The sequence below is a fragment of the Spodoptera frugiperda genome, chromosome 27 (assembly GCF_023101765.2).
Source record: "Spodoptera frugiperda isolate SF20-4 chromosome 27, AGI-APGP_CSIRO_Sfru_2.0, whole genome shotgun sequence".
Taxonomy (NCBI): Eukaryota; Metazoa; Arthropoda; class Insecta; order Lepidoptera; family Noctuidae; genus Spodoptera; species Spodoptera frugiperda.
Genome location: NC_064238.1, coordinates 9,379,201 through 9,398,839, shown reverse-complemented (window position 1 = coordinate 9,398,839; position 19,639 = coordinate 9,379,201). Strand labels below are relative to the sequence as shown.

The 19,639-nt window shown below is 42.3% G+C and overlaps 2 protein-coding genes across 5 annotated transcripts in view; one reads left to right on the top strand and one right to left on the bottom strand.

The window, feature by feature from the left end:
* LOC118263246 (phosphatidylinositol 4-phosphate 3-kinase C2 domain-containing subunit alpha) overlaps positions 1-19,639 on the bottom strand; it is a 36,985-nt gene that overhangs the window by 13,109 nt on the left and 4,237 nt on the right. Inside the window, exons 4-24 of one of the 4 annotated variants that reach the window (XM_035575081.2) lie at positions 19,477-19,602; positions 18,312-18,957; positions 11,935-12,076; positions 9,633-9,850; positions 9,152-9,242; positions 8,713-8,856; positions 8,298-8,386; positions 7,605-7,842; positions 6,696-6,868; positions 6,064-6,277; positions 5,407-5,611; positions 4,594-4,788; positions 3,947-4,065; positions 3,204-3,382; positions 2,718-2,884; positions 2,274-2,407; positions 2,065-2,153; positions 1,574-1,747; positions 890-1,047; positions 390-477; positions 119-248 (exon numbers count right to left, since the gene is read on the bottom strand). In XM_035575081.2, the coding sequence (XP_035430974.2) occupies positions 119-248; positions 390-477; positions 890-1,047; positions 1,574-1,747; positions 2,065-2,153; positions 2,274-2,407; positions 2,718-2,884; positions 3,204-3,382; positions 3,947-4,065; positions 4,594-4,788; positions 5,407-5,611; positions 6,064-6,277; positions 6,696-6,868; positions 7,605-7,842; positions 8,298-8,386; positions 8,713-8,856; positions 9,152-9,242; positions 9,633-9,850; positions 11,935-12,076; positions 18,312-18,957; positions 19,477-19,602 (3,719 nt within the window). The remainder of the gene's footprint in view (positions 1-118; positions 249-389; positions 478-889; positions 1,048-1,573; positions 1,748-2,064; positions 2,154-2,273; positions 2,408-2,717; positions 2,885-3,203; positions 3,383-3,946; positions 4,066-4,593; positions 4,789-5,406; positions 5,612-6,063; positions 6,278-6,695; positions 6,869-7,604; positions 7,843-8,297; positions 8,387-8,712; positions 8,857-9,151; positions 9,243-9,632; positions 9,851-11,934; positions 12,077-18,311; positions 18,958-19,476; positions 19,603-19,639) is intronic. The other 3 variants (XM_035575082.2, XM_035575083.2, XM_035575084.2) reach the window with 3 other exon arrangements.
* Positions 1-19,639, top strand: part of LOC118263336 (TBC domain-containing protein kinase-like protein) — a 235,710-nt gene that overhangs the window by 214,524 nt on the left and 1,547 nt on the right. The window lies entirely within an intron of this gene.

Genomic DNA, 19,639 nt, shown 5'->3' with positions numbered 1-19,639 from the left:
TTTCTAGAATGGCAACCGAGTCTCCAATATAGTGTTGTCGACTGTACTGCCAGAGAATAAGGTAATAGCAGCTAAATAAATTGTTAAGTCAAATATTATTAATGAGAAATTGTGTTACCTCTTTTGTCACTCGTAGGGAGAGCTTGGAAGGTCACCATTCGGAGATCCAGACCAGCTTTGAGCCACAAACTGTCCATTACTTTGATTACTTGTAATACTAAAGCGTCTTGCCGTAAATCGTCTCCAACCTAGAACAAAAATACATACATACAAATTTGTTCCAATTGAGACGCTAGAATCTATTTCAATTGGAAAATGTGTTTAAGTAATTTTGAACTGTATTACAAAAGTACAAGGTTGAAAATGTTTTATTATTATTTAGTCCTTACCTTGAACATAGCCGGTATTACTGCATTATCGTTGCCGATGAAGTTGATCTTGAGAGGCAGAGTATTCGAAGCGAAGTACATACAAGACCTAAATAGAACAATAAGCATCAATTAAATATAACTCATACGTAGTAGACAAATAAGTTATTTTTTTCAACAATAAAACAAAACCACGCCTATCCATGCGTGGTAAACTCAAAAAGTAATAAACGGAGTTTTAATGCGTTATAATACAAGTTCATCCGTGATAATGGTGCTTGCAACAGTGCCGAAAAATCAGAAACTCATAGACATAAATAAACATGGTAAATATCTCGTCTTAAGTTGTAATGTTAGTGTTAATGCGTTATTGTTTGCACAAATGATACCAAACAATGCAAGGCGCTGCGTCTCCGTAAATGCGGTCTTAACGATTCCACAAAAAGCTTTCAATATAATATTAATTTACAGTTTTTAGTTGTTACACAATAAAAAAATAAGCAATTTATGTATGCACTGACTTGACGTCGACGTCGTGCACGAGCTTGTGCAGCGCGAGCGGCAGCGCGGCGGGCTGCGCGCGCAGCAGGCCGGCCAGCCGCTCGCTGCCCGACGACAGGGCGCGCGCGCGACCCGCCTCCTTCGCGTCCTTCACGCCTTGCGCTACTTCTGATAACGTCTGGAAGGGAAAATGTACATTTCTACTTGGTATGACTTTTGTTGGTTTGTATTGTAGAACAAAAACTTACAGGAAAACGTATAAGAAATAATATGACAGAAAAAGAAGTTTACAAGGGCTGAAACTGCGTTAAGCGGACGTCACGTCGACTTACCGTAGTTTCAAGTTTAACAAGTAAACTTAGTAGAAAAAATAGAAGATAATGACGGAAGGGCCTTTTGTAAATGGTTAATATACACATTGCAATAATCTCCAGACCCCGGCTACACTGCAATGCATGAAACTGCGGCAGTTTTATGATTATAATAAAATGGTATAAAATTGGGGCGACGATGGAGTTCATAACAATTATGATTTAATATTGAAACTATTGCAGGCAGTTCCACGGTTCAAAATCGTACTACACACTTTGGCGGAAAATATGAATGAATAGGAATCACGAAGTTAAGAATTACAATGTGGAGGGCCATTGACCTTTCCACCACAGTCTATGACACTATCACTATTATAATATATTTCTACGCACCTTAACGAGCAGTTGCTGCCTTAGCAGCGTGTGATGCAGGCTGTGGCCGGCGGTGGCCAGCAGCGCCCGCAGTAGTAGCCGGTACCGCCACGTGGCCGCCGTGCCCGCGTCGCTCTCGCACGACTCCTGGGCTCCTTCCTCCAGGCTGATGCCTAGGAACTCCTGGTTGGGGGCCTACAACACATAAATATAATCATTAATCAATAGGGGAAAAGTACTTTAGTTAGTGTTAGTTAGCACAGGTGATTATGTATCACGTAACTCTTGATTTTGAGTCCCGGTTAGGTTCGAAATTATTCGAGCATCCTACGAATGTCTAGTGCAAGAGAATAACGTGAGTCATTCGTTTCAATATAATCTTATTTTACCTCATTACAAAAAGTTTTAATCTTTCTAAGTTTTATACTATACCAAGTTCTAAGTTTAACATTTTTATTTATCCATGGCATAATCCTCCTAAAAATTTATAATATAAAACTGTTTTCACTTACTTGAGGTACATTTGGTAAGGAATGGACTAGCAGCCAGAACAATCGATGCGCTACCGCAGGCGCGGAAAGTGCCCGAGATAACAACAATTCTGAAACAAGCAATAAGATACCATATCACAAAACATACATTTTCTACCTTAAACCTTTGGTAATAAAGTTAAAAATGACATAAATCTGATCTGTAGATTGTTTTAAAAGTAAATACAGACCTGCAACAGGACTGGCCTCGTATGTCTCGTGACGTAACGCCTGCACCAGTTGCGGCATCACGCGACATAGATCGTCGTCCGACATCTCGTTTATAAGGCGCGTCGCCGTCTCACGGACCGCGTGGTCGGGGAAACTGAAATATATTGGTAAAGGGTTAAGTAAATATACATACATACATATCGTCACGCCTCTAATCCCCGAAGGGGTAGGCAGAGGTGCACATTACAGCACGTAATGCCACTATACAATGTACACCCACTTTTCACCATTTGTGTTATAAGTCCACCACCTAGGACTCATGGACGACATGACTGGTGAAAAGTAGGTGTTACATTATGTCCATGTAACCTGTCTACCGCTTTTAAGGATAAAAAAGCGTGAAGTTATGATATGACATACATTTTTCTACATGACCTGTCCATTATTTTGTTTACTTCACTTACCAGGGCAACAGCAAATGCATGGCGTTTAACGGCGACGGTTTCTCCCATAGATTCAGCAGTGCGATGAGATGCTCTCTATGCTCGCCGTACCAGTTCGTAGCTGCCATCAACACCAGAGGTAACGCTCCAGCCAACTGTACTAGGTATTGTCGTTTTTCCCACATTATCTGTAAAATAAATAAACATGATATTTATTGGCTATAACTATAAAATTACTGTCTTCACAGTAAGGGGTAGTTTTGATCAGTTCTGTAACGACGTAACTCAACTGATTTCAAACCATGTTGGGGGCTCATATTCGTATAATACATCGTCTAATGAAAAAAATATCAAAATAACATTATCAATGCGAAAGTTTGTAAGTAAGTTTGTTACTCAATCACGTTAAAACTTCTGCATGGCTCGCGATGAAATTCGGCACTAGAATAGATTATGGTCTAGAATAACAAATGGGCATTAAATTCATTTGTAATATTTCTGGCATACCTCTCTACATTCCCTAGGCATCCTCTGGTAAGCTCCCTGTTCAATGAGCGCGAGTAGCTGTGACTGCGTGTGCCCGTCCAAGCTGTCGAACTTGGGCAGATCCTCTTGTGTGAGCTTCTTCTGCCTACCCTCCTCGCCGTTCGTCCATTTGACGCCGTTGTGAGCGTATAGTGGGATTTCTGAACAGAAGAACATAAAAAATATGTTACGAAGATTAGTAGTAGGTGGTAAGTTAATAGCGTGCTGTTTCAAGGAAAAAAATAAGCAACAATTTTATTGTATTACTTCTATAATAATAACACAAAAAATTAAAAAGTTCTATTGTCCCTGTTTTTCCTTAACACTTTGGCTGCTTGCTTTACTTTGGCTGCCAACAAAAATCTGTTGAAGGCGAATCCTCCGCTAGCGCCGGTCATTTTGACCCCCATGGCAGCCAACGTGTTAAATTATTGACCTCTCACTTATCTTTCATTTTTTAAACCACACTAATATTTTATCCTGTGTCGTGGGTGCGTTTAACATACAAGTTCACATACACATGACACCCAGACTCGAAGTAACAATTTGTAGATCAAAGAAAGAGTTCTTCCGTGCGGAAATCGAAACCGTTCCACGACGCGCGGCAGCCAGTTGCCCAGCCACCACGCTAATCGTGCAGTCTTTAATCTATACTCATATAAAGACGCATGATATTTTCAGGCATAGACAGATCGACATACATACTATTATTCAATTATCCTTACCAATATTAACAACAGGGAAGGTGCCGGTGGGCGAGTGCATGGGATGCGGCGCGGGACCGATGCGTCGGTCGCAGTACGTCGGCCATAAAGGTAACACGTAGTTACCTGACGCTAGCATACTGGAATATAACGATAATATTCAATTATTCATACTTATTTACAACTTAGCTTGAACTAGCAAATACTGACAAAAGTCAGTAGGCACACCGTGAAATGTTTTAATCGATTCAGAACCTTATCTTTATGTAATAAAATTGAAAATCTATTAATAAGATTGATCACTTAACGACTGATTTTTGTCGTTATCATTAATGAGAATTCTAGCCCAGAGAGCTAAAGTTTGATTTGGGCCATTTTGCTCTCAACTTTATAATCGTGTATGTATTTTATTGGCAGACATCTCAATGAGACTAGTAGTAAATGCTTTTTAACACGCTCAGTTTCCGCTTGTGTACTTTAGTAAGTGTTCAAATAAAATAAAAACTTCACCAATCACTAATTACTACAACGCTACTGGTGTTTCGGGTGTCCATGAGTGGCGGCGATTGCTGACCATAAGGTGATTTCGGCGGCGGCAATTGCTTACCATCAGATAATGCGTATGCTCCTTTACCGGCTCATACCACAAAAAAGAACTAGCGACATACCCATCAAAATCGAACATCTGTATAGCAGCCCAGCCTAGTTCGACGAGATCGTACTGTACATTCATGTTGATTTCCTCGGAGTCCTGCGCCTGAGTGTCGTGTCCGTCCACCGCGCGCTGCGACCGCCCGTACAAAGTCATTACTAGCCGAGACTCGCGCGGCAACGTGTTCACTGGCACGTCTTCTAGGTTTAGCCTGGAATTGGTAGAAACAATAATTAATAATGTGACGATGGGGTATAAAAATTAACCCGTCGTGTGCCGGAACGTAGATCCACGCGAAACACAATGTATTTTCTATTGTTGTCTAAGAAAATAAAAAATATCTGTCTAATATTTTGAAATAATCTACAAGACTTGACATTTAAATAAATATTATTGTCATCTACCATATTGTATGTTTTGGTTATATATTTTCTTTCTATAAATGACACTTCGACATATTAGGATTATCTTCTGTATCGTGCGTGTGTTTACAAACATAATATATGTATTTTCATTATTACACATATCCACACTCAGACCTCGAAACAAAAATTAGTGGATTACGGAAATATTTTTTTATGCGAGAATCAAAGTCAAAGCATTTATTTCGATTAATCCTTAATTAGGCTATTTTGAAAATCATAGCGCAAGGTGTGCGCTAAATATCAAGAGATTTCCATTCGGGTTCTCTATTGATTTTCAAAAAACCGAAACACCAAAGCCCCGGCAATCGCACCCAGGACTTTTAGTCGTGTTTGCAACCACCTTGGAGATGAGGAATTCACACATACACACGAACAAAAGAAAATGACATCAAATAACTACTTACCAAGTATCAAAAATGATTCTAGGATAGAATCCACCACATTCTATCCTTGACGGCGAGGTGACATGTAATGACTTCAAAGGCCGGGTTCCGTAGAATATTTGCGCTTGGAACAGATAGTCTTCGTGGTTCCAACACAACGGTAAGCAGTGAACTGCCTCTATACAGAATAACGTTGCTTCTGATATCGTGTGCGCTGGGACCGCTTCTGCAAAAGTAGAAAAAGAATAGGTAACATATCATGTTCAGTTTTATTATTAGTAGCCCAGAGACTAGAATATAGGGTACGGTATGTAGGGGAAACTCCTTCTCTATTATATTGAACTCTTAATATAACTGTATTATGAGCATTAAGTCCAATACACATGTGCCGAGTTTTCTCTCTTTAAAAATAAAAATGGTGTATCGAAAATATTTCCAATGTTCCATGATTCACTCGTACTGTTTCGGGAACAACCGACTAATTTTGAGCTACACCAGGGTCCATAACCATGAACTACTACATCGCTAACGCAACATCAATACATATCACAATGTTTATAAGTATACAATACATTTTTTTCATTTTTTTTTTTTGAGGAGGGAATATCTTCCAATTACTTATAAAAAAACCATCCCGTTCCTAGTTCTGCCCTTCCTTGGTACAATAATGTAACTTACTATTAGTATTATTAGGCGTGAGGTACTGCGTGTCGGTGAGATGGAAGTCCAGCAGTCGGGTCCGTCCGTAGAGCGCCAGCAGCGCCCGCACGGCGTCCCGCACGCGCGCGCACTGCGCCGCCACCACCTCGCGCCGCGTCGCCCCGCGCAGCGACACCGCGCAGTACGGACCCTTGTCCGCCTCTATCTCGGGGGTCACGCCGTTCTTGTTGCTCTGGAATGGTGTAAATAGTATTAAATATAGGTGCCAAAATGTATTTAATGTTTGGAATCGGACCTTAATGACAATTTCTGTGATGAAAATTACGGAATAGGGATAGATATAAATGCATATAACCAGAAATAAAACACCTATCAAATCTGTAGGTAATCCTAGACAGAAATTATAAATGACTACAACCAAATCGCTATAGCTTTTTGGACCAATTGTTCTTTAGCTTAAATAAGTTCGATTTCGTCTAAATATTCACTACTCTAAAATAACTTTAAATGTGACAATAACACACATAATGTATGAACATCGAATGTAAAGTATATAAAGCTATGCAAAGTAGTACATAAGACTGACATTCAGAATATAGCTAATAATAACCCGCACTAATTCAAAACAGTCTAAACTAAAACATACGTACCGGCGACGTACAAGCCTGCGCGAACGCATTGAGCGTGTGAGTGACGTGTAACGTCTCCACCCCGCCGGCCAGCGCACATATCGCCTTCACAGCTTGGAACACTGCCTTCGGGGAACAACAGCCTTCCGCGCCTGTTACGCCTACTGCGCGGGATAACTCGCCTTCTAGCGTTTCTGTGGAGAAAGAAACTCAAACTCAAACTCAAATCATTTATTGCATTCATGTGTACATTAAGATGATACATAATTAGGACCATTTGTCTCAACATGAAACCCGGTTAGGATACGGCAACATACATTTAGACACATTTAGTATCTATCACTTAGTACTTATTATATCTTAACAATAATGTGATATTATAACAAAAACTAACATAAATATTATTATTATTGTAATTAATATCTATAAATATGTTATCACCATTTTATATATTAATATCATTTTGTTTTAGATTGAACAACAAGAACGTGTTATACAAGTAGTTGCTACTACTTGAGTATCGAGTATTTGCTACTACTCGTATGTTGTTTATGCTACCTTACCATAATACTACATGTATGTTGTTACCATTCTGCTCATTTCAGCAGTGTGGTAAGTAATCGACACTTGCAATTCTAGAGGAAACATCCGTGTATCACTAGCTTTTTTGGTAGAGAGGCATGGGCCTTCGGAATATCTAGACTAATAAATAAAATTGGAGTGTCTCTTTGTAATATTGATATAACCGCTTTTTACTACATGCATATGAATATACATACGATACATATACCAAAATAACATTTTTATAATTTATGTCTGTCTGTTTCAGTTAATCTCTGAAATGGCTAGACCTATTTTAACGGGACTCTTATGGGCACGTAGCTGATGTACTAAGGAGTAACTTACGCTACTTTTAAAAACTTCACTTACCTAATAAAATAGAAAGATTATCGAAAGACAGTTGCGCAGTGGTTCCATGGCAAGGCAGTAGATCGTCGAGTGTTAGATGGGAATCCCTCGCATCGTCCCTCTCAGTCCTCGCTAGTACATTGTCACGGCCTTCGGCTAAACATAGCGATACGTCCTTCTCTAGACGCACGCACTCTCGTATGTAGTCGTATTCGCTTAACGAACTGCCCGGTGTTAAATATTCTTTGGCTCCTCTTACCTGGAAAAATAAGGGTACTGTTTTAGTATAAAAAAATTAGGAAGGTTTATCTAGCCTAAAAGAACAAAATAAATGTGGTAATGCCACTGTTTTAGCAAGAGGTGTAAGTGTAAGAGAGCCTTAACCTAGTGCTTAGACACGAATGAGCCGGCTCGACTGAAGCGATACCACGGCCTCACAGAAAATCGGTAAAAGAAAGCTTACGTTGTTTCGTTGTATGAGTGAGATTACCGAAGACCTAATTACCCCCTACCTAACCTTCCCAATTCCCTAACAACCCTGAAATTTCGACCCCCAAAAAACAGGCAACACACTTGTAACGCATTTGGTGTTTATGGTGTCCATAGGCGGAGGCGATTGCTTACCATTAACTCACCCGTCTGCTCGTTTACTGACTTATACCATAAAAATAAAGAACAAATATAATTAATTTAAGATTGAAATAAAATCCTTACCCGCAACATATATTCAGACATATCTTCTCTAATGTCCTCGTCTAGAGAACACACTACAGTTAATATCACATGTTCCACTGTCGATTCCACTGAAAACAAACAAAAACATATTTACATTACTTTTACACATTTTGTCATCATTAATCCATAATGAACCTTAATTCAAGCGCTCTAAGATAGATTTTCGTTTACCTTCCGAATTAAAGTTCATTAAATGTGAATACGGCACAGGACTTTCACCTCCAGACATAATTCGAAAGTTATTAACGTATAATAGACCTTAAGGTATATCATAAGGTACATTTTTGCTTACCATCTCAGTTTAATTTCACTTTACATCTTTAGACATCATTTCAATCCTTACTGATTCATTATAAACCTAAATGGAAATGCTATAAGGTATATTTTAGCTTACCATCTGAAGTAAAAGTGATGGGTTCGTCGGAATGAGCGTGGTGGACTAGAATCTTGATACTTGTGTTCGGTGGGTACTTGCCGCCCGACCGGGCTGCTATCACATACCCCGGGTTCGTTTTCTCGTCCGAATATACGAATCTTTCTGAAAAAGTTTAGGAATAACAATAAATTTATTAATGTCGGATAATTTCACCGAGTTAGAAATTAAATCTTAAATTGGGTACTTTCCTCAGTCAAAAATTAATTATTATTTATACTTTCATGACCTATTTCATTTTCGATTTTTACTAGAAAGAAATAAAAGAATGTCTGCTGGTGTGCTGATGTCATAACACACTATTTCATACAAAATCCATAGAAAATACGTTTTTGACGTTACAAAAAAAGTATTTCATTTTAACTTTTACACTGAAAAAGGAAATATTGTTTGTACTTACTTCTAACATCGAGAACCATTTTGAGGAAGGATTTGTGTTCGTTATCGTAGTTCTTTGTTCTTGATTTCACTATACAGTCGTAGAGTTTATTCTGGAAAATAAAAACACAACATTTTTATTATAACTTTTAGCCAATACATAATAATAAATTTAGTATGTAAATTAATAAATTAATTCCGCCGCTTCGTATGTCGTGGAATGCTACTAATGAATATGAGCCTCTAGCATAGCTTGAAACCAGCATCCTCGTTAAACAGTTACGTGAGTAAGCCGATAGCATAATAATTAATCAAGTTCATAATGTTTACAAGTTTACAAGGCTTGCTAAGGTTATTAAAGGATGAAGTTAATATTAAGAACTGTCTAAAACCATTTTATAAGCCCTGGATAAAAAATATGGGATCTGTTACTACAAATCTATGTCAAAAAATGTATGAATCAGTCAAAGCAACATTCACACACAATGCAAATGAAAACTTACAGTAGTAGATCTCATAGCAACGGCAGGCACGCTCGGTATCGACTTGGGAGGCGGCGAAGGCAACATAGGATCCTTCTTATTAATCGTCGCGTAAACTGCATCTCGCATCTCTGTCTCTCCGTACAGAAAGTCCAATGGGTCGTACTCTTCATACACGCTGCCTGAACACTCGCTCGAAACCGCCGCATGTTCTGTTTTTTGGAAATTGTTATTTTGACCTACACCCCAAGTTAATAAGACACATTTTTAATTGACAATTTTAAATTCAACATGTATAATAATAATAATATTGTTTTTTATATAACGCTTCATAAGGAACAAAACTTCATGATCATATCAGTCATAAGACGCCCACTGTTGAACATAGGCCTCCCCCATAGGCCGGTTGGAAGCGACCTGCATCCAGTGGCTCCCTGCGACCTTAATCAGGTCGTCTGTCCACCTTGTGGGTGGACGTCCTACGTTGCGCTTACCAGAACAAAACTTAAAGTATAAACAATAGTCGACGTTTCCCAAATTAGTTAAAACACGCCCATTTCGTTATTATAACACAGTTCGATCCCAAAGCATGCTGTCCAATACCAGACATTATTGGTTTTCCAGCTGTACCTATTATTATGCGTATATTTATCACCATCTTCAAAATGTATGAAGGTTAAACTTGGCATATATCCCCCACACTATGACAGATTTCACAATAACCAAGCAAAAAAAATATTATTGCGCTTCATTTCCCCGAAGCACTGAGGTGAGGTGTGTTACCACCACAGATCAGTTTGATAAATGACCCAAAAGAAAACCAGATAATGGGCCCCAAGCCCAATCTTAGGATCCCTTATACCTTCGAACTTAGGTAAAATTCCGTTAACAAATATTATTAGTGTTCGATTGATGCCAGGTTTTTAGATAAAAGCGAAACTTGTACCTTCAATGTTTAGCAAAACTGTATACAGGACTATTTTTAATGGGACACAGCCTCCCAAAACCGCTGCAACTCCTGTAAGCCAGGATCTAAAGTAGATACAACCATGAAAACATCGGAACACTGAAGTCCGGCGCGTCCCAGGGACATGAATGACTGTCTTGGACCCCGCATCGAAATAAATCAGAAGATATTATTAGAGGAAAAGAAAAAGAAAATGATAGTTTCCACTTCCCTCGGTGAATTTAATGTGTGATGTTGAGTTTATACAGGATAAACCTGTGTGTACAATCACTTTTCGCTTAAAAGTTCACTTTCAGCCAAAACACCTAGTTTCAATCAAACACTACCAGTAACAAAAACCAAGTGCTGCTTGCATAAATCGGTGTCAATTCAAAAGACGTTCTCCACAAAATTAGACACTTCACAAATGAGATGATTAAAAAAAATAAAGTACCAAAATAAAAAATAAAAAAAACAGCATCCAATCACATTAACACGTGCAGTATTGACGGAAGAAACATAAACATTGTAAATAACAAATGGTTTTATGAATATGGACCTGGAATTGAGGTTATAACGTCATAAACAAGAAACAAAACACACTGTACTTTATACAGAGTGTTAAGAATGGGATTTTCGATACTGTACCTACGTGAACGTTGTTTTATCAATAAGAGCCTTTTAAGAAGATTTTGAACATAATTTTCTTACCAAATTCGGTTTTTAACGGTAACATTCTCCACACGCTAACTTAATAACATGACCGTTAACTGCTAACCACTTGTATAAAGTGTTAACACAATACATGATTTTTTCTTAGAACACAATCAATATTTTTATAAACAACACGTTTCTATGTTTAAGGTATTTCTTAGCCATAATAAGTGATATTGTGTCACACATAAACACGGATACTCAACATCACACTAATACATTTAAAATAAGAATTTGTGCGATATTTACGCAAGTAAACCACGTGGCCAGTATCCTTAGTACGACTTTGCTTTACGTTGAACGAAATGTACAGTACTGCCGATATTCTCAACTGTTTGGCAACAGACATCGTTACGAAACTCATGATTATGAGCCCCGGTTTAGCTCGAAACCATTCGAGAATAACTACACTACGGAATAGATTCACCAGGATGGAATGAGACACTGAACTGAGAAGTGTCTCTCCAAGATGTAAACCATAAGCAGATATTGACTGTATCAGACAAATTAGTGGCCTATTGTTGTGTTCAACAGATTGCCGCGAAGCAGAATGAGATAAAAAAAAAAAATCTCGAACAATTTCAATCAACCCGTAAATACATTTTTTTTTTTCTTTGACACCTCATTTCCAAGTCCATAGGGTATGATACACAAACCACTCACCGGTTATATTTTTTTCAGTTAGTAGTGGATCAAACGCTTCAAGCACACTGACTCTTACGCTACCTTGCGCAGTGTTGCGGCCGAAGTCGATCAGGTTCATTGAGTGCGGTAGGCTTCCTAGTGTATCACTCGTTTCGTTTGACTGGAAAAATAATAATAATTAAGTTAAACCTAACTAAAGGCGAATCCTTCGCTAGCATCAGTGATTGCTGTCCAACACAGCACGGAGTCCAAAGTCAGATGACTTATTCACAATTAAACCATACATAGACACTTTTGAAATGTTAACAAATAAAGAAATAAATAATCTGTTAGTCTGTCCGTCAATGAAGCTAGTTGCTCGTTCCAAAGTGTAGCTTTGAATGAGGAAGAACGAGAAAGAAACTTCGCGACTCTTTTAAAAATACATGTTTACAATTTCTCTGATACATTTTTCCAATCAATAATTATATGTGTAATGGATGTACAAAAGTTTATTATATTATAATTACACAGTTAGTGACAATCACAATTAGGTAACACACAGACAGCAGTTATACAGTTCAACACGATAGTCTTAAGTTAAGTACAAGTTAGGGCGCCGCGCGACGCAGTCGCGCGCGCATGTGCTTTCACTACAGGCGTGTAGGGCCGACTGGCGACGTGAGGAGCGGTGGGAACGCCGCGGCTTGCGTTAGCGCGCGAAGCGCGTAACCGACGCGTCGGATGATATTCTCGTTATAACACAGCACGTAAACGACGCGACGGATGATATTCTCGCTACACACTCCCCCTCTAGTTCGGACATAGCGCCCTCGCGTTCGGACTAGCATCGAATTTACGGGGTCGACCACGCTTGCGCTTCTCACGAACCGGAGACACGATGTCGCCGACGAATGGCGTTAAGTGTGACACATGGTACCGTCCAATGTGTTCAGCTCGCGTAAGTCCCTCGATAACATAAGTGGTGGGACTTACCACCTCCCGTATACGATACGGGCCGTCTCTCCTAGGGATGAACTTCGCGGTTTGTCCACGGCCTGCGTCGTTCATACTCTGCGTCTTTAGGAGGACAAGGTCACCTACCTTATAATCCGGAGGCGTACGTCTACCTTCATCAGCATACTTCTTCCTGATGGACTGGGCCTGCTCATGGACATCCCTGGCATCTAGAAGCGCTGTCGACAACCTACGAAGGTAAGGCGTAATACTCGGTACAAAATTATCGTTATCCACGATGGTTTTCATATCAGCCACGACGTCAGATGGTGCGCGCAGCTCCCTTCCGAAGGTAAGAAAAGCCGGTGAAAACCCCGTACTCGCTGTCACGGCTGAATTCATCGCAAACCTTATAGCTGCGAGATGGCGATCCCAAGAGGCGTGGTCCTTCCCCACCAGAATTGCCAACTGGGGTTTGAGGTCCCGGTTCTTGCGTTCAACGGGGTTGCTTTCCGGGTGGTACAACGGCGTCAAAGACTGTTTGATACCCATCACGTGACATGCCTGTTGCATCACCTCAGCTACGAACTGAACTCCGTTGTCGCTGACCATCCTACGCGGGACTCCAAACCTCAAGAAGACTTCACTGATTAAAATCTCAGCGCACTCTACGCTGGTGGCGGTCTCCAACGCGAACAGCTCAACCCAGTGAGTACTCACGTCCTCTATAATAAAAATCCAACGATTACCTTTAGCCGTCTTCGGCAAAGGGCCAAACAAATCCACTGAAACGACCTCGAACCGGCGAGTCGCAGCAGGCGTCTGCAGTAGTCCTGCAGGTTTCTTGTTGTCTGCTTTATAACGCTGACAAGCAGCACAACGTCTAACATAGTCAGCAACGAAGGTCCTCATACCTACCCAAAAGTAGCGAGCTCTGATGCGCTGCAGGGTCCTCTCAACACCGAAATGACCTGCGGTGGGAGCGTCATGGAAGTCAGCAAGGATGCCCTCTCTTTCATGACTCGGTACCACGAGACAGGCGGAGTCAGCGTCGTCAGCCTCGGGTGCACACCGATACAACACTCCATCAGACATCAGATAACCTCGTTCTGACCAGCCCCTCCCCCTAGACGGATCGGAGTCCTCCAGATCCTCTACGATCGTCTTCAGCTCGGGGTCTTTGAGCTGGTTATCACGAACGTCGGCAGGTGCCCTGTGTGGTATATCTACAGTCACTAAGCATACCTCGCATCCACCTGGGTCCTTTTCACAGCAGGCGGGGCGGCTTAGCGTATCTGCAATCACGTTCACTTTACCGGGGGTGTACTGGATCTGTAAGTTATAAGCCTGAAGGGTCAATGCCCACCTTGCCAAACGGCCACTGGGGGACTTCAAACTCATCAACCAACGTAAGGGTTGATGGTCGGATTTGACGATGACCTCCGATCCTTCGATGTAGCCCCTGAATTTAGTCACCGCCCAGACCACAGCTAGTGCCTCCCTTTCCGTGGTGGTATAGTTGCGCTCAGCTGGTAACAGCAACCGACTGGCGTACTCCACAGGCCTCTCGTCAGGGCCCTCCCCTGCATCAGAACTGCTCCGAGACAGTAACCACTACTGTCGGTATTAAGTGAGAAGGGCTTACTTTCGTCGGCTTGACGGAGTATGGGAGCGGTGACCAGGAGTCTCTTGATGTGCTCGAACGCAGCCTGCTGCTCCTCATGCCACCTCCACGAGCTATTCTTCTTGAGAAGGTCAGTTAAAGGCTTCGCGACAGCGGCGTAATTCGGCACAAATCGCCGGAACCAGCTTGACGTAGCTAAGAAACCTTTAAGCTGCCTCTCGTTCTTCGGGGCAGGCATGTCAGCTATGGCTGAGGTCTTCTCCGGGTCTACCTGCAAACCACCGGGTACAATAATGTGCCCCAGGAAACGCACCGAATCACAGGCAAAACAACTTTTCTTGCGGTTAACACGCAGATTAAATTTATCCAGCCTATCGAAGACTGCCTCCAGATCCTCGAGGTGTTCTTCAAACGTGGGCGACAGCACAATCAGGTCATCTAGGTAGCCTAGGATACTTACCGATCTACCACCACCTCGGGGGTCTGAGGACGTCACAGCGCCGTCACTGGTCTCGAGTGTCCGCGCTGGTACAACCAGGTTCGACCGGAACCGGTCGATCAGTCTCTGGAACGTGGCACCGGAGTTGCGCAATCCCATGGGCATTCTCTTAAACCTGTAGGTGCCAGAGGGCGTAACAAACGCGGTCTTGTCGCGGTCCTCCTCCGCAACACTTACCTGGAAATAGCCAGAATGAAGGTCGAGCGTTGACATGTAGGTGGTGGTCTTCGCGGCATGAAGAACGTCTTCTATGCGCGGCAGTGGATACCGGTCAGGCTCCGTCACAGCATTGAGCTTGCGGTAATCCACACATAACCGGACGCCACCGTCTTTCTTCTTCACCAACACTACGTTCGCGGCCCACGGCGACTCACACTCCTCTATAACGTCTGCTCGCAGCAGCTTCTCGAGCTCACCGTCCAGCAGCTGCTTCTTACCTGCCGACATCCGGTAGGGTGGTGAGGCGGTAGGCTTCTGCCTCTCGCCTACTCGAATGTGGTGAGTAGCGTAAGGTGTAGCTGGTCCCTCGGTGGCGAAGCGCGCAGCCTTAGATATTATAAGCTGGTTGAGCTGCGTCCTCTGAGCAGGTGACAGCTTAGATCCCTCGTTTTCTCTCAGTGCCAGGCCGGTGGTGTTAACCTGCATCAGCTCTGCGTCACTGGTGGACATAAGACTGTAAGAGCGCACAAAGGGTACCTTCACCTTTGTGGAATCTGAAAAGTACCAACAACCACGTTGAAGGTCAAGCAAAATACCAGATTTCGTGATAAAATCTTGTCCGAGAAGCGTCCTATTCTCCGCCCCTGGTATAACAATAAATGTTGTAGGTACAATACGTCCCCGTACTACAACATTCGTATCGCATAACAACACGTCACGTGTATGTTGGGTCCCGTCGGCCAACCCTATCGTGCGGCGGGCCGATGTAAAACTAGTCCCGTTCTTTAACAAAATAGCATACAAACCGGGGCTAGCTAAGCTTTCGGTAGCGCCGGTATCAAGCACAGCGACACCTAATAACGAAGCCACTTCAATATTTATCGTCGGCTGCGACGTGGAGGAATCGTGTGTATGAGCACTTTGGAAACTTACCTTCCCGTCGGCGGCCGCGGCTGGTGCATCTTCCTTGCACTTGCCTTTACGAGTGGGACATTTCGACCGAATAACGCCTTCACGACCGCAACCATAACAAGCTAACCCATTACCTTTCGACTTACACTCGTCCATCGTGTGTCCGAAACGTTTGCAGCGTGCACAGCGTGGTCTAACACGTTTAGAAGTCGCGCTACTACTATCTATGTTCGAACTAGAGTCGGACGTAGTCGTTTGAGGGTTAACATTTTTCACCGCAGCCGTTTGCGGGTTAATATTTTTACCGGTCGAGGTTGAAGGGTTATCTTTATCACGTAAATTCGTGTTCGCGGTATTATTGTTGTGAGACGATGTACTACATTGGTTCGCTTCGCCCAGCATCTCCTCTACGTACCTAGCTCTCTCAAGTAGACAGTCGACACTACTTACGCTATCACGCGGAACACGTTTGCGGATTCTACGGTGTAACAGGCCATACACTATATCGAGTTGCATTTGTTCTGGTAAAGGATATGGTAACCGCGAAATGTTAGCACGCACACGCGAAATATATACGTCGGCACTTTCACTTTGTTGTTCTGTCGCGAATATGTCGCGTAAGACCCTGTGGGCTGGGCGCGCCGCGCCGTACATGAAGCGCAGCCGGCGTAACGCGTCGTCCCAGCTCTCCACCGTAGGTCGCACTCCTCGCCACCACACGGCGGCGTCTCCGGTCAGCAGCATCGGCAGTCCTCGTAACGCGTGGTCGTCTGAGACGCCTGCGCACTCCTTGTAGACGAGCACGCTCTCGATGAACGCTTCCACGACGTCGGCGTTGCAGGCGGCTCCATCGAACCGAGCCGTGCACCGGGTAAAATTGCTCTGCGCAGTGTGCACCGCGTGCACTCCTGCAGCAGGAGGTTGAGTCGACCCCCTCATCACGCTGGCCAGGATCCTAGATAGCTGGTCTTCCGTCATTGTGATCATATTCGTATCGCGTCGGTCCGTTGTGGTAGGTGACGCCGCCGCCATGTTGTCGTCCGCGGCGGTTCCCGCCACTCGCGTATCCGTGAACTCTTCGTCACTATCACTACTGCGGTTCTCGACGGCCGTCTGTCCGCGTGTTTTCGGCATCTTCTCGAGACACGACGGTTACAGCCTCGGTACAGTAGGTACACAACCGACTTCAACAGAGCGTGGAATACGTTCGCACTCGCGTAGGTACTTTCGAGCACGAGCCACGAGTTGGGCGCAATTTTGTAATGGATGTACAAAAGTTTATTATATTATAATTACACAGTTAGTGACAATCACAATTAGGTAACACACAGACAGCAGTTAGTTTAGTATAGTTCAAACAATAATCATAAGTTAAGTACAAGTTAGGGCGCCGCGTGACGCAGTCGCGCGCGCATGTGCTATGTGCTTTCACTACGGGCGTGTAGGGCCGACTGGCGACGTGAGGAGCGGTGGGAACGCCGCGGCTTGCGTTAGCGCGCGAAGCGCGTAACCGACGCGTCGGATGATATTCTCGTTATAACACAGCACGTAAACGACGCGACGGATGATATTCTCGCTACATATGTGAATATGTGAGAACAATGCGGACATTGCAACTCGCAACACAAATGGTAGAACTTACTATGTTAATACACTGAGGGACCCTTTGATCTAACATGGTCCTCACATATACCTAAAGACAACCTGAAAGAGTGCTTCTATACAAAAAAATAATCTCCTTGTTTCAATAATAATGAAATGTTCGATGCCATAAGAAAGAATTGAGTATTGAAAGCTAGATCGGTATTTGAGCAACTACCTACTGACTATATTTGAGTCCAATTTGTTAAACAAAGTTAGTCATTATAGATATTTCTCGTACGTACAATAACTATTAAAATTGTTGCATACGTACTACATAGTATATTCTATTATACTCCTATTTAGAGTAGTTACAATATACCTACACATTATTATTCTTATCAATGTAACTAACAGAGTTATCATACACAGGATACTAAATTACGAATTAATTAATTAATTAATCCAACTCATTACTTCACATGAATGTTTCCGTAATAATAATAACCAAAAATGTTTAAAACTTGTACAAATGATCAATACTCTTCCCGTTTGTATAGTGAAAAAAGACTAGCGAAATTGTGTAAAGAAAATATTCACATTTAATATCCTGTCTTGTAATTATTACAATAAGGTACAGAATAGATAATAGCACAAACAAAATAGAATAGAATAGAAACTCACCGCAATACTAGCTTCCGATGCCTTCCTGGAACTATTGTTTTCAACTTTCTCCTTCGGAGGCTCCGTCCTAGCGGGCGGCTGGCTTTGGTTTACACTATTATTGTTATTGTTCACACTTGCATTGTTATTCGCGGGATTATTAACTGGATTGCTGGCGGGATTCCGCGGGACAGGCGGGTACGAATGCGTCTGATTCAACTGCGGATATATTGCGGTCGCCGGCCTCGGAGGTCGCGAGATCATATTTGTTGTGCTATAGTTATACGCAGATGGCACTGGGTACGCGTAAGGGGACGGGGATGCCATTCGCGTTTGGGTGTACGGTACTGAATACATTGGGTTCACGTGGACGTATGTTGGCGGCATGTCTGATGGGTTGGCCATTGGCGGTGGCGCGTAGTATGGATAGGGAGTTGGGATTGGTGCGGGCATGGCTCCAGGTATTGGGGTAGGCATTGGTGTTGGCATTGGCGTTGGCATCCCGTACGGTGTCGTTGGGTAAGGCGGTATGGGGGCGTAAGGCGGCTGGTAGTTGTACGCGTACTGAGGCGCGTAGTACCCCGGCCGCTGGTTATAATGTTGATTGTTCATTGTGCCGCCCTGCTCTGTTGTGTTTAATGCTAGTTCCTCAGTCTGTTGACTTAACCTGGGAACAGAATAAATTGTTGGCTATTACATCAAACAATGGCACTGTTACCGTAGGTATGTAATACACTACCTACTTGTACGTAATGGCCTTCGCTTAATTATACTGCTGTAAATGGTTATTTAAGCGAACAATAAGATCATTAAAATTTGAGCCTACATAAAAATATTGAATTAAATAAGATATATTTTCCTAAAACCAAACCTATACCTAAAATATGTTTACTAAAATGATTACCGAGTATAATCCAATAGCAAATATTAAGAAAAGTTTTATTCACAATCAATTAATTAGCTTACATGTAATTTGGTAAATAACGCAACTTGATGTAAACAAAACAAACATTGGTAAATATTCTGTAAAGCCATGCATAACACGTTACACAAATTAAGACTCTATTGCGCAAAGCATATAATTGAAAATCAAATAGCAAACTCTACACAGAATACATAACTCGTGTCCATGCAATAATAATCACTATTCCAAAACAAATAGAATATAAATTCCTACAAAACTTACTTAGTGATCTGATCGATGTATTCCTTTAGCTTGACATGCGGTTCTTTAGGCGCATGTTTGCTAGTAGGACTCGAAAATGATATCAAGTCGCTTGTCTCGTCTCTCGTTGGACTTGTTCCAGTAGATCTGACGAACACAGACAAAAATATACATGTATCAGTTT